The following is an 11,272-nucleotide window of genomic DNA, read 5'->3' as shown; positions in this document are numbered from 1 at the left end:
TATGCAGACTGATGTTCTATCTGTCCAACCCGTGTCCGCTCCTAGATCTTTGCAGAAAATTCCAGGCCTCCCGTCTTCAACTTCTGTTCGAATTCGTCCTGCTTGTCAAGCATGTGCGTTCCAGCTGCCAGGCCCTTCATACCTTCAACGTCGTACAAGTTTTCCAAGGGCACATCCCGAACACACACCTTATGGTCCTCCTTCGTTCCTCCGCAGAACACCTCTATAACGTTTCCGTCGCCGTATTTCGAGTCACAGATGGCTGATATGGCAACGTTGACCACTTCGTCAACGCTTAGCATCAAGTCGTCGGCATGTACACGCTCTCGGCTGTAGGAGGCGTGGAAGATTGGGGTCTGCAGCCGGCTATCAGCACTCATTGTATGTGAACATTACGGACTTGAGGCAGGTTGAAACTTACATCGACTACTCCCGGACAGATTGCGGCGTTTCTAATGCCGGCAATCTTATTCAAAGAGCCAAGAGACTTGCACATGCTGACAACGGCTGCCTTGCTTGAGTAGTAGAATGGCGTAAGGAGGCCGTGAACATAGCCCGCCATACTGGCGACCCAGAGAATATTGCCTGCAAGATGTCGGTTTTCGGGACGCAACCAGTATTCGATGGCTATCTGGGCAAGTCTGACAGGGGCAATGGTGTTGATGGCGTAGGCTTGGTACATGCCGATTTTGGCATCGGCTTGATCTCGGGACAGAGGCGAGATCCCAGGCGGGTTCCAAAAGTCGCTGGATGGGGGATCATAGATTCCGGCCCCGTTGATGAGTAGATTGACTCGCGCATATGTCTTGAGTGCGGTGTCCCACAGTTTATTGATCTGAGACCAGTCGGTGAGGTCTGTCTGATGGAAGATAGCCGACGCAGTGCCAGGCTTGGTTGGGGGATGGAGGTATTTCTTGAGTGTATCTTCGGCCTCGGGACGTAGTCTCAAATCCGCCATGACGACTGAACAACCCGACTCTAGAAGGGCTCTGGTCAGCGCATGGTTGATACCTGAACTCTGTTAGTATTGGTAACTTCGAAAAGGGGGTAAGGATGCCAACCTGATCCAGCACCGGTCACGAGCGCGACTTTGCCATTCACTTCCCACGCGGTCATTTTTGGTATATTCTACTGCTGTAAGTCAAGATGCTTTTCGAGAAGCGATGCTCAAATCGTCAGAAAGAAAGGAGAGAGGAGAAAGAGGAGATGAAAGCCACACTTCTGGGTTTGTGCACTCGTGATCTGGTTTAAGCGTCACGTCGCTCTGTTTCACCCGGACTGCGACCCGTCCGTTTACCGAGTTGATGCCGATGCATGTCTATCCAATTCAGTCGATCGCTCTGAGATGCGTTCACTTGGCGGGGTTGGGCCGAAAAGTTGGCCCGACATTGGTCCGGTGTGTGCCAAGTGAGAGGCACAGCGGTTGGAGTCGGCTTCTTGAGCACATCAACAGTTGAAAGGGGCAACATCAGCGCATTATCACCATCTATGATCAGTTGGTGTCTTTTTATGCATTATCTACGCTCAGTGAGTCGTCTTCGATCACTTACGAGAAGTACCTTACATTTAGTGTGACCTATTGTGGTGGTCAAGAGTCCATGCTTGATGTAGCCACAAGGGTATCTATATCCGAAGGACAATCATGGTGCAAGTGCCGACTTCTACAGGTTTCAGAGAGATTGCGAGACATGCTTGTTCTGAAGGACAAAGACTATTTCTGGTTCTCTCTAAGCGCATGACAGGACTCTAGGGCGACAGCATCCGCTGAACTACATCCTTCGTGACGGCATGGAAGTCCTCCTTGCTCAGATCAAAACGGCCGAGATCCTCAGTCTTGCTGTTGAAATCACCCCCCTCGCCCTCTTTGTAATGTAGTGGGAAGAACTTCGCAAGCACCACAGCATGTGCGTCATCCCCACTCATCGCATTGGCTCTCTCAAGAACATCATCCACGGCCTCCTCGCGAATGTCCCAATCGGTCTCAGATGTTCCAGTCGCCAGCATAATGCTACTCAGTACCTCTCTCTGAGTGACGTGGAAGGAAGTAGTGTAGAAGCATTTGTTGCGATAGCGTGCAAGTTCTACATCTGGCATAGCCACAACCTCGGCAGTAACCGCTCCAGCTCGGGCCAGCGTAGTGTAATTCATCTTTGTACGCCCCCCGTTCCAAAGCGTAACCTTGAGTGTTTTGGCGTCGATACCAAAGACATCGCCCATAGGCAGGCAGAAATCGTACCAAGGGTTGGTAATGACACCGATCCAAGAACCAACTCCTAGCTTTTCGATGAGTTCTCGGTGTTTGCGTTTATCAGCGATTTCAGGCAGCTCTTCAATGAGCTTTCCTTCTGGGTCACTACCAAACTCTGTCGGAAGGATATACGGGACGTTGGCCTTTGCGGCAGCGTGGATGAAGACGTCGCTGAGGCCCACAGCTGGGATGCCAAGTTGCAAGACCAAGACCTCTTGACCATGCAAGACAGACGTGAGAGCAGCTTCGTCATCGAAGGCAACTCTTTTGACGGTGACGCTGTCAGGGAATTCAGAGGTGGATTCGTTCCGGACAATGACGGTGATGTCGTGGATACCATGAGAGAGCAGTGCCGTCAGGGTGTGTTGCCCAAGGTTACCACTGGCGCCAACTAAGGCAATCTTACGATCTTGTCGCACAGGTGACATGGCTGTGAATGGAATATAGATTGACTAGAACAAAGTTAGTCTAAATATTGACCTAGGGCTGACGATGGTTCAGTTTCAGTGTGTTGAGCTATCAGTATGCATGTGCTGAGCGGAGGACCACTCACTTAAATACTTGTTCGACGTACTTAATTGACAAACCAAAGGAAGTGGAACATCGCGTTATCACCTTTGCAACACTGTAAGCTAAGCACCGCTCACAAATGATTTCCCAAGACGACTACGGAATTACACGTATTCAGTGCCATTAGACTCAACTCTAGGATTTTCAAACCCGAATGAACCAATCAGAGGGTTCATGAGATAGCTAGTGTAGTGACGACGATGATTAGAAATCGTAAGGTACTTAGTGCAAAGCTTGATTGGCTCGTTCGGCTTTTATTCAAATCTTACATGACTTACCGCCCCAGGACCCATAGCAAACAAAGGGGCGTTCTGAACTTCCAGTTACATCATCACGTCAGGTGGAATAGACTAGAGCGCAAGTCATCGCACCTGTGTCAACGGAACCAGAGCTCTCATGCCTTAATATTGCCGGAATTGATGAGAAAACCTGTCTTTGGTCGCCTGATGTGATCATCCCATGGCACGAAAAGGTTCCAAGAAGACCAAGACCGGGTGCTTGACTTGCAAGTATGCATAGATCGAAATGCCTCGCAGAGGCCTCAGGCGAATCCTTTTGTACTAATTTTCGTAGGATTCGCAAGATCAAGTGCGACGAAACCAAGCCTTCTTGCCGACGCTGCAATGACACAGGCCGAAAGTGCGACGGCTACTTGGCACAGGCATCGGTCGAGTTCAAGATTCATGCAGCCCTGCGACATCATGGATCAGATTCCGCAAGTGAGCGAAGGTCACTACAATATTTCTATGAATACGCTGCGCCTCGTCTATCTGGCCCTAGGAAGCCTGCTTTTTGGACGTACTTTGTCATGCAGCTCAGCCAATCTGAGCCAATAGTGAAATATTCGCTCTTAGCAATCAGTCACCTATATGAGGCTCGCGAGATGCGGGCAATCCCATCCACTAAACCTTTGCTTGCATTACAGTACTATAATGCGGCAATCAAAGGTGTGAAGGCTGTACAAGATCAGTCTTTAGTCCTGATTGTATGCGTCTTGTTTATATGTATCGAGCTGCTGCAGTCAAATAACGAGACCGCGATTCGGCATTGCAAACACGGCAACCAAATCTTAGAGACTTATGGCAGCGAAAAACCCTGGATACAAGATCACATCGTACCAGTCTTTCGGCGATTGAGCGTCCTTCCGCTGCTCCTTGGAAGGCCTCCTGCGGACTCAGCACTCACACATGTCCTAAGATATGCGGTACCAACGAGATTTGATAACGTGGAGGATGCACACTCGATGATCGACGAAATTTGCCGACGATTAATGATTTTACAACATTGCAAACGGAAAGGAGCTGATTTCGATCAGGTGAAGGAGCGGAACTGCATCGGTTCTCTGTTGCAGAAATGCAGAGAATTGATGGATGGCCTCGACATTGACTCAACATCTCAGCCAAATTGTGCTAGCGAAGGTCCGCAAGCACTGATGCGTATGCGCTTCCACACATGTCAAGTTTGCTTCGATATGCTGTTCCCAGTAGATCATGGGGGCAACGATGAAAGACACATACACGGCTTCCGCGAGATGATTGCGTTGGCTTCTGAATTTAGTAATATGCGGACCATACGGCTACCACGATTTGTTTTCGAACTTGCATTCTCACCTGTGCTGTTCTTCGTTGTCACAGAGTGCAAGTGCTTAGAAGTGCGGCTTTCAGCTCTCCGTCTGATAAAGGTACTAGGAGCAGAAAGAGAGGGCCTCTTCGAAAGCCAAAACTTGTACGCTCTGGGGCGCCGAAAAGTCCAAACAGAACATGGTGTGATTTTGGATGACTTCGACTACCCTCAAGATTTGGTTTTGAATTCGGATATAGAGTTTTGAGCCGTCAAATAGTAATAAAATGACTGTGAAGAACCTTCTTCATGATGAGCTTGAATGATTAATCATCTACACCTTTCCCCTACAGCTTGAGTCCTTTCCAGTGGCTCCAGCTTTGATACAACGTTCTCTCATCCCGCAATTGCTCTGTCCAATGTTTTTGAACAGTGTCTCGCTATAGTAGTAGCACTCGTAGTGACCAAGGTCCGAGTTGTATTTCGTTTGATACCCAGCCTTGGTGCAGACTGTCGAGGTGGCACTGTCATTTGGCGTACCATCTGAGTCGTAACAGTGGCAGTACTTATAGCCAGAGCAAGCTTGAGCGGTAATCGAAATCGAAAGAACGGTCACCAGAGTTGTGAGTCTCATATTCTGGAGATGTTGTCAGCACAGCTAAGGCTTGTTACAGTCATCCAACGTACGGATGGCTTGTGTATGATCGAGTTAGAGGAAGGTGGGTGGGAAATTTCTACCAGCAAGATTGTAGAACATAGCAGGCGAATTGTCGAAACCCGTGGGTCGTCTCTCTTTTAAGTGAGCTAGGTACTGTGAGGATTTGCTATTCGAAACGATTGGTTCATCGGAATTGCCGGCAACTATCAATTTCTCTGGATTGATTTGAGAAACTCCGACCTTGGGGCTAGCGAGACTGCGAGACTGCAGGAACAAACAACTCAGAAATCGCAAGTTAATTTACACAAATTTGCGTCGTAGCCGATCTGAGTTGGTTATTCTGGCTCATCCGCGACATGGGAATTTACTGTATCAACCTTGATAAGCTACAGGCTGAACTCGTGTGTAATCAGATATTCTGATGAGATTCCATGACTCTCGCGAATTTACTAGCGGGAGCAGTGAGCTCAGGCTGTATTTGTATCCAATGCATGATGACAGGCATGTCAGCGTGATCTTGTGTGAGTCTATATAATTTCAATTGCGAAAGCTATCTTTAATCAATTGCCCAGAAATACCGCGGTATGTCCTAATCTAGGCTGGATTCTCGATTTTTGCCAGAAAGTACTATCGAGACAGGAAAGATTTCATAGCGCCGGAAGTCATGAATACTGCTAGGCTAGAAGAAGGGCAATGTTCGAGACTGGTTCTGGCTTCACTGATGGACTGATTTCTCATCACCTGCTTTTCAAAGTTTATTTAGAAGACGGAGCGGCGAAACTTAGCCCACCGGTGAGTATTGCTGGTACAGGATGTTTACTGATACGAATATGCGTGATCCGTCGCTTTGGGGCTGAGTTGTCGACTATATAAACATGGACTCATCCAGCTTTCGTTTCCTGTGGAATATCACCAAGGGTTTGCAATGCTCCTAGTCGGTAAGAGAAGCATCCATTACCAGCGTCAATACACAGGGAGTGAGCCCTGGTCAACTCTCCTATAATATATATGCATGATTCTCTTACCCTTTTAGGTCGTACAAGCCTTTTGTTACAATCTGTCATGATGGCTATGACGGCAACACGTTTGATGCATTTGCGCGTTCATTCATTCGACTTGATCTTGTCTTGTTTCTCATTTTAAGCTGCATACTGCCAGGACGAGCGCGTAATAACGCAATGCTCAGGGCCGTCACACGTACTTTGAACGTTGTGCATATGACTACATAAATCAACAGTTAGGGGCTTAGGTTACCAAATCTGGGAAACTTCGACATGTTTTGTTCCCAAAATCGATCACTTTAGTGTCTTCGCGTTTCTTTTACACCGTTCTCGACAATTGCACTTAATTCTTCTTATTAGGCCTTTTGGATCTTGCTTTAAGGGCATTCCTTCGTCAAATGGCTCATCTCCACGATGCTTCCCTTTTGCGATGAGAATGGTCGCAAAACAGTCTATCTCTCCTGAACAAAGTTCTCTAAGGCAGGTGACCTAGCTGATGCCTCTATGCTCGTCTGTTGATTCCCCCTCGCCTTCGTCACTGCGCCTTGACCTTGTAACTACGAGATGAGAGGATGTATTTAATTAATTTGAAATAGCATAGGTAAGCCTCAATGATATAAACCAATCCAAGTTGTGAATAAAACTTCCCAAAATCTATCGTTCTTTCCTATTTTTATTTGGCATTCGCAATGGAAGAATGATCACAGGCTAGCAGCATTTCGTTTGATTTGTTAATCAAGCGACAAAAGCAACCCGTTTAGCACTTAAATTCAATTACTTATTTCATATAATGGTAAATGGGGATCAAGGATTATAGTGCAAGGAGCTGGTCAAGGCTAAGGTACCCAGTTCTCTTCTAACTCGTCGTCACTCTTCCCCGCTCGCATATTGCCGAGTCAGACCGCATCGCAACCAATGCTGCCAGTCTTGATACGAGCACATAGAGTTTGAATGTTGAGAGAAATCAATTAAAAGTTCTTTTATGATGCACTTTAATATCCACTCGTATCAAACCTGCCAGCTACCTTAGGCTTCTACGGCGACCCCATTGTTATCTCATGGCCTCGAGCACGTAAGTTCAACATGCCCAGTTTAACGTTTTTTTGAACGAGATTAAACACCGACGGACTTTGCATTAACGATACGACTACATGAACCCGAGAGCGACGATTTCGGGGTTATATCAAGCCACGTTGCGCCGTGTGGTAGCTGATTTCTAGACATATCCTGAAATTCCTCCATAGAAATAAGCCGCATCATTAGTCCTACCTCACTTTGCCTTCAAGATCTAAGGATTCACAGAATCACCACCAGCATCAGTAAGTAGTCAATACCACGTCAATTCCTATCCCATCTAACATACTCAGTGCATCTCGCAGCCGTAGCCACTCTTTTTGCGCTCGCCAGTGTGGCGATGGCTGGCAACCCTCGATACAAAGTCAGTTGTGATCCAGCCGTACCAGCTGCCTACCAGGCTAGCATGAAGGCATTTGAGAAGAAAAACTGTGGAGAGTCCGAGTATTTTGGGCGTCCAGGCACTTGGCATGAAGAGACACAGTCGTGCGAAGCCCCCGGCCCCGGGGGCACGAATACCCAAAGATACTACCATCCGCTCTTTGCTAGCTCTTCAGGTGGTCCCAACATCAGCCCGCGTTGCCACTGGGTTCCAGCTTAGGTTTCTTGGGGGAATACCCATACCACGTACGCCTGATTAGTAGCCTCACTCATTCCTATCACGGTCGATGACTGGCACAACTTCAAGCTCAGCTTGTCAACACTCAGTCAAGTAGGACAATTAAGCCGCAGCCCGAGAGAAAGCACTGGGATCAGATCAAACATTGATCTGCCGGAGATGCGGCGTGGTTGAAGAACAACCCTAGGCTAGAAACCAATCTAAATCACCTCATATGTGAATCTTTCTCTGTTTATTACTTGCCTGCGAGATCAAAGAGATCTTGGCCGCCTCCTGGATAGCTTGACAATTCTGTGCCCACTAAAATCTGTCTTGACTGGCTTAGAAAAATGCGGAACGCCTGATGGCGAAGCGCTGGATTTATTTCCAATAATCTCTTCGAGATAATATAGTCGTCCTCGAAAAAGTAGAAATGATGCAAAGCGAGAGGTTGATCTCACCGAGGGCCAATGACAATCGAGCGCCAAACCTCTCAACAGGAACCGAGCGGGAAGGTCTATTCTGGTTGGTGCCTGCCACAGCATTAGCTCCTCCAGCCACAACTCAATCTGGCGCACGCAACATCATCAGAACAACCACCGGCAATCCGAGGTTTACTCATTTGATGGCGGGAAGAAACCCATAAATAAAGCATCATGCCTGGCTCAAACTCGTCGACGCCCTCCCTTGGGTTCGTCGATTTACCGGTGGAAATCCAAACCCACATCCTCGAGGCTCTCGCCTCCTCACACCCCGCATCGATCTACGCAGTGCTTCCAACATGCAAACATCTCTACAAAATCGCTCTACCTCTCTCAGTCCGAACCTATCAGAGCACCGCCGGCCCAAAGAACACAAGCCAATACGCGCAGAAGCGCAGCCGCAACCTCGACTTCCTGCGTTACATCACCATCACCAAGCCTGAGCTTGCACCACATGTCCGCCGCATTACCATCAAACATGTCTCCACCAGCCTCATCTACCGCACTGCCCCATCGAGCAAGAAACCCTTGGGTCCCGAAAGCGATGAGATTGGCGTGTACACCAACATGATTGATGCATCGGGTCTCTCCGATCACGTTGAAGACTGGGAGGCTGTGCGACACGAGTGGCTTCGAGGCCTCGCCGACGGCTTAGTCGAGCAGCAGATTGGCCTCATGTTTCTCGCATGCCCGAAGATCCAGGTCCTCGAATTGGGAACGCCTCTCGCGCCTCGTCTGCTTCCTCGCTTGATCAAGGCTGCGGCATTGCACGGGGGGAGCATGAAGGCCCCGTTACTCCATCACTTGCGACAGTACTGCGGCGAGCCAGAGATGCCCAAGAGTCTTTTCCACTTCTTCAACATTGGGAAGGAATTCCTGCAACTACCTCAGTTACGGACATTCATGTGCGCGAGTTTATCGAGCAGTGGCCCAAACGGGCACCTCTTCGACGAGAACGCCAATCCGCCCAGGTCTTCAAACGTTCAAAATCTTACTCTGCTAGATGCAAACATTACCCAGGAGGGCCTAAGCACAGTCATCCGTGCTTGCAGAGAGTTGAAGTCGTTTCGCTGGACCCCAGGTGACAGCAGTTTCCTAGATATGCAGATCAAGCCGCAAGATCTAGCCCAGGCTCTGTCACCGCATCGAGATACTCTCGAATGTTTGCATATCGACTACCAAGGCCAGTGGCGCAATCAAGAATGGTACGTCGAATTAGAGGGCTTCTTTATCGGTACGTTCCTGCGGGAGATGGTCTCGTTGAAGACATTGCACATCGGCATGGAGGCTTTTACTGGTTTCACCGATCTTTGGACAATCCCAAGCCTTTACAACAACTTCAATCAAGAGGAGAAGGTGTCGGAATTGAAGAGAGTTCCGCGACTCGTCAATCATATACCTCCTAATCTGGAGAGCCTCGAGCTGTACGGGTGCACCATGGAAATACTGACTCATATCCGTGAACTTATGGACCTGCATCGGACTGGAGAAGGATGTGCGAGCTTGCGGAAAATTCAGCTACGCTTCAATGCAGACTTGGTTGATCCAAGTAAAGTCAGCATGATTTGCGATGCAAATTCGAGCGTTTTAGACTTGGAATTCATATATGACCAGACGCCCATTTGAGGAGCGCTGAAGACTTAAGTCATAAGTGCATACGTAGAAATCAACTTATTGAATCAAGCGACAACAAATGATCGACTCATGTTGAAAGGCGCTTGTGAATTCGAGCCATCTGAGATGATTATCGGGCATGCTTTGATCCGATCGTCGAGCCCCTTGCCGTGTAAAGAAGTTGTTTACAGGTGCCAAAAATAGAATCCAATGGATCTGAGCTTCTCTACTATCACATTATCATGATCACGAAAGTTGTTATCGCCAAAGAAACCTAAGCAACATTCTTTTGAGGGGATTCCAAGTCTTGCAGCTTGCCATATGCAAGGTCTTTTTGTCAGCAGGGGTTCTCCCACACCCCTCTTCTTCAACGCTCCATCATGTCTGCATGGGGATCACGAGACACATCCTATCAACACAATTCGTCAGCAGCTTATCTGAGAATACTGAAAGGTGGGATCTGATCCCAGCCTACTTCCCGATCGATCCGTTTTTGGCAGCTTCCCGTGCGTAGATCCCGCTCTCCTACTGCCCTCGAGGGCCACGACGACAAGGGTATAGCTATTGGTGGGTATGAAAGTCAGGCTGTGATATTGGACGTATTACCTCGATGCAGCCATCTTCCGGATAAAGCCGGTCAGGTGGCAGATAGATGCTCGTCAATGTTGCAACTTCCCTATCGAGGCTTCATCGGCAAATGCGGCTACCACAAACATATGAGGTAGGAGATATAAGTCTGTCATATTCCCTCGGGCCTTCGCTTTGTCTGGAATTAGAAACCTACTCTCATCTCACGCTCTCTCCATTCTGCTGATCAACTTTGACATCATTGTCATTGATGATCAATCTCTACCTCATGATAATTACAAAGGTATAATCAATCCACGACGCTACTATCAAGCACTTTCATAAATCAAGGGTTAGCGAGACTGTATCTAGTACCTTCTGTTCTTCAGTGACTCAAGCTAACACGGCCCATAGGTCTACAAATATAGCGCGCTACACACGAATTCAAGACCATCATGTCCGCCTGTCTACGATGCAATATCGCGCCTGCCTTAACCGGCCATCGCTTCTGCAGCCCTTGCGGCAGGATAATACATGCCGGCAGCCTGCAGCGTTCGGGACTTTGTATGCGCGGCTGTGGCCGGACCGCGAAGCAAGGTCACCGATTCTGTGTTCCTTGCGGTAGGTCGTACTACCGTTAGTCGATATTGAAAGGCTTATGTGTATTGCTGCCTCTGCTATGAATGAAAGCTGCTGTGGAGTATGCCATGGCTTGACCATACGTTATCACAATCAGAAAGCGTGCATCGGTTTAGAGTGCTTCAAGATCAAGACCCAAATGTTTTAAACCTTAAGCTTGCTGAGGAGAACCTTCGTCGCTTGTAGTCTCCATGGTAAGTCACTGGCGCTAGTATCTAAGGCAGTAATTCTTTCCAAAGGCTTTGTTCAAAGAATTCGACC

At 48.2% G+C, this 11,272-nt stretch overlaps 7 protein-coding genes across 7 annotated transcripts; 4 read left to right on the top strand and 3 right to left on the bottom strand.

The window, feature by feature from the left end:
• Nucleotides 1-41: 41 nt before the first annotated feature.
• On the bottom strand, nucleotides 42-1,116 carry CABS01_14654 (uncharacterized protein; the record flags this gene model as incomplete). Its single annotated transcript, XM_060547992.1, has 3 exons — nucleotides 42-356; nucleotides 422-1,011; nucleotides 1,062-1,116. 3 exons carry the CDS (start codon nucleotides 1,114-1,116, stop codon nucleotides 42-44), a joined length of 960 nt encoding a protein of 319 aa, XP_060393109.1.
• A 630-nt stretch (nucleotides 1,117-1,746) lies between these two features.
• Nucleotides 1,747-2,676, bottom strand: CABS01_14653 (uncharacterized protein; the record flags this gene model as incomplete). The annotated part of the gene is made up of 1 exon (XM_060547991.1): nucleotides 1,747-2,676. The coding sequence occupies one exon, from the start codon at nucleotides 2,674-2,676 to the stop codon at nucleotides 1,747-1,749; it is 930 nt and encodes a 309-aa protein (XP_060393108.1).
• Nucleotides 2,677-3,277: 601 nt separating this feature from the next.
• On the top strand, nucleotides 3,278-3,954 carry CABS01_14652 (uncharacterized protein; the record flags this gene model as incomplete). The annotated part of the gene is made up of 3 exons (XM_060547990.1): nucleotides 3,278-3,327; nucleotides 3,392-3,803; nucleotides 3,892-3,954. 3 exons carry the CDS (start codon nucleotides 3,278-3,280, stop codon nucleotides 3,952-3,954), a joined length of 525 nt encoding a protein of 174 aa, XP_060393107.1.
• A 395-nt stretch (nucleotides 3,955-4,349) lies between these two features.
• CABS01_14651 (uncharacterized protein) lies at nucleotides 4,350-4,646 on the top strand (the record flags this gene model as incomplete). Its single annotated transcript, XM_060547989.1, has 1 exon — nucleotides 4,350-4,646. One exon carries the CDS (start codon nucleotides 4,350-4,352, stop codon nucleotides 4,644-4,646), a length of 297 nt encoding a protein of 98 aa, XP_060393106.1.
• Nucleotides 4,647-4,774: 128 nt separating this feature from the next.
• CABS01_14650 (uncharacterized protein) lies at nucleotides 4,775-4,921 on the bottom strand (the record flags this gene model as incomplete). Its single annotated transcript, XM_060547988.1, has 1 exon — nucleotides 4,775-4,921. The coding sequence occupies one exon, from the start codon at nucleotides 4,919-4,921 to the stop codon at nucleotides 4,775-4,777; it is 147 nt and encodes a 48-aa protein (XP_060393105.1).
• Nucleotides 4,922-7,063: 2,142 nt separating this feature from the next.
• On the top strand, nucleotides 7,064-7,712 carry CABS01_14649 (uncharacterized protein; the record flags this gene model as incomplete). Its single annotated transcript, XM_060547987.1, has 3 exons — nucleotides 7,064-7,109; nucleotides 7,282-7,356; nucleotides 7,405-7,712. Coding segments are annotated over 3 exons (429 nt in total), but the record flags the coding sequence as incomplete, so codon positions are not given.
• A 653-nt stretch (nucleotides 7,713-8,365) lies between these two features.
• CABS01_14648 (F-box domain-containing protein) lies at nucleotides 8,366-9,817 on the top strand (the record flags this gene model as incomplete). The annotated part of the gene is made up of 1 exon (XM_060547986.1): nucleotides 8,366-9,817. The coding sequence occupies one exon, from the start codon at nucleotides 8,366-8,368 to the stop codon at nucleotides 9,815-9,817; it is 1,452 nt and encodes a 483-aa protein (XP_060393103.1).
• Between the last annotated feature and the right edge of the window lie 1,455 nt (nucleotides 9,818-11,272).

The sequence above is a fragment of the Colletotrichum abscissum genome (genome assembly GCF_030869225.1).
Source record: "Colletotrichum abscissum strain IMI 504890 chromosome Unknown Scaffold_56.1, whole genome shotgun sequence".
Lineage (NCBI taxonomy): Eukaryota > Fungi > Ascomycota > Sordariomycetes > Glomerellales > Glomerellaceae > Colletotrichum > Colletotrichum abscissum.
Note: the sequence above shows the minus strand (reverse complement) of the source record. Positions and strands in the feature narration are given on the sequence as shown.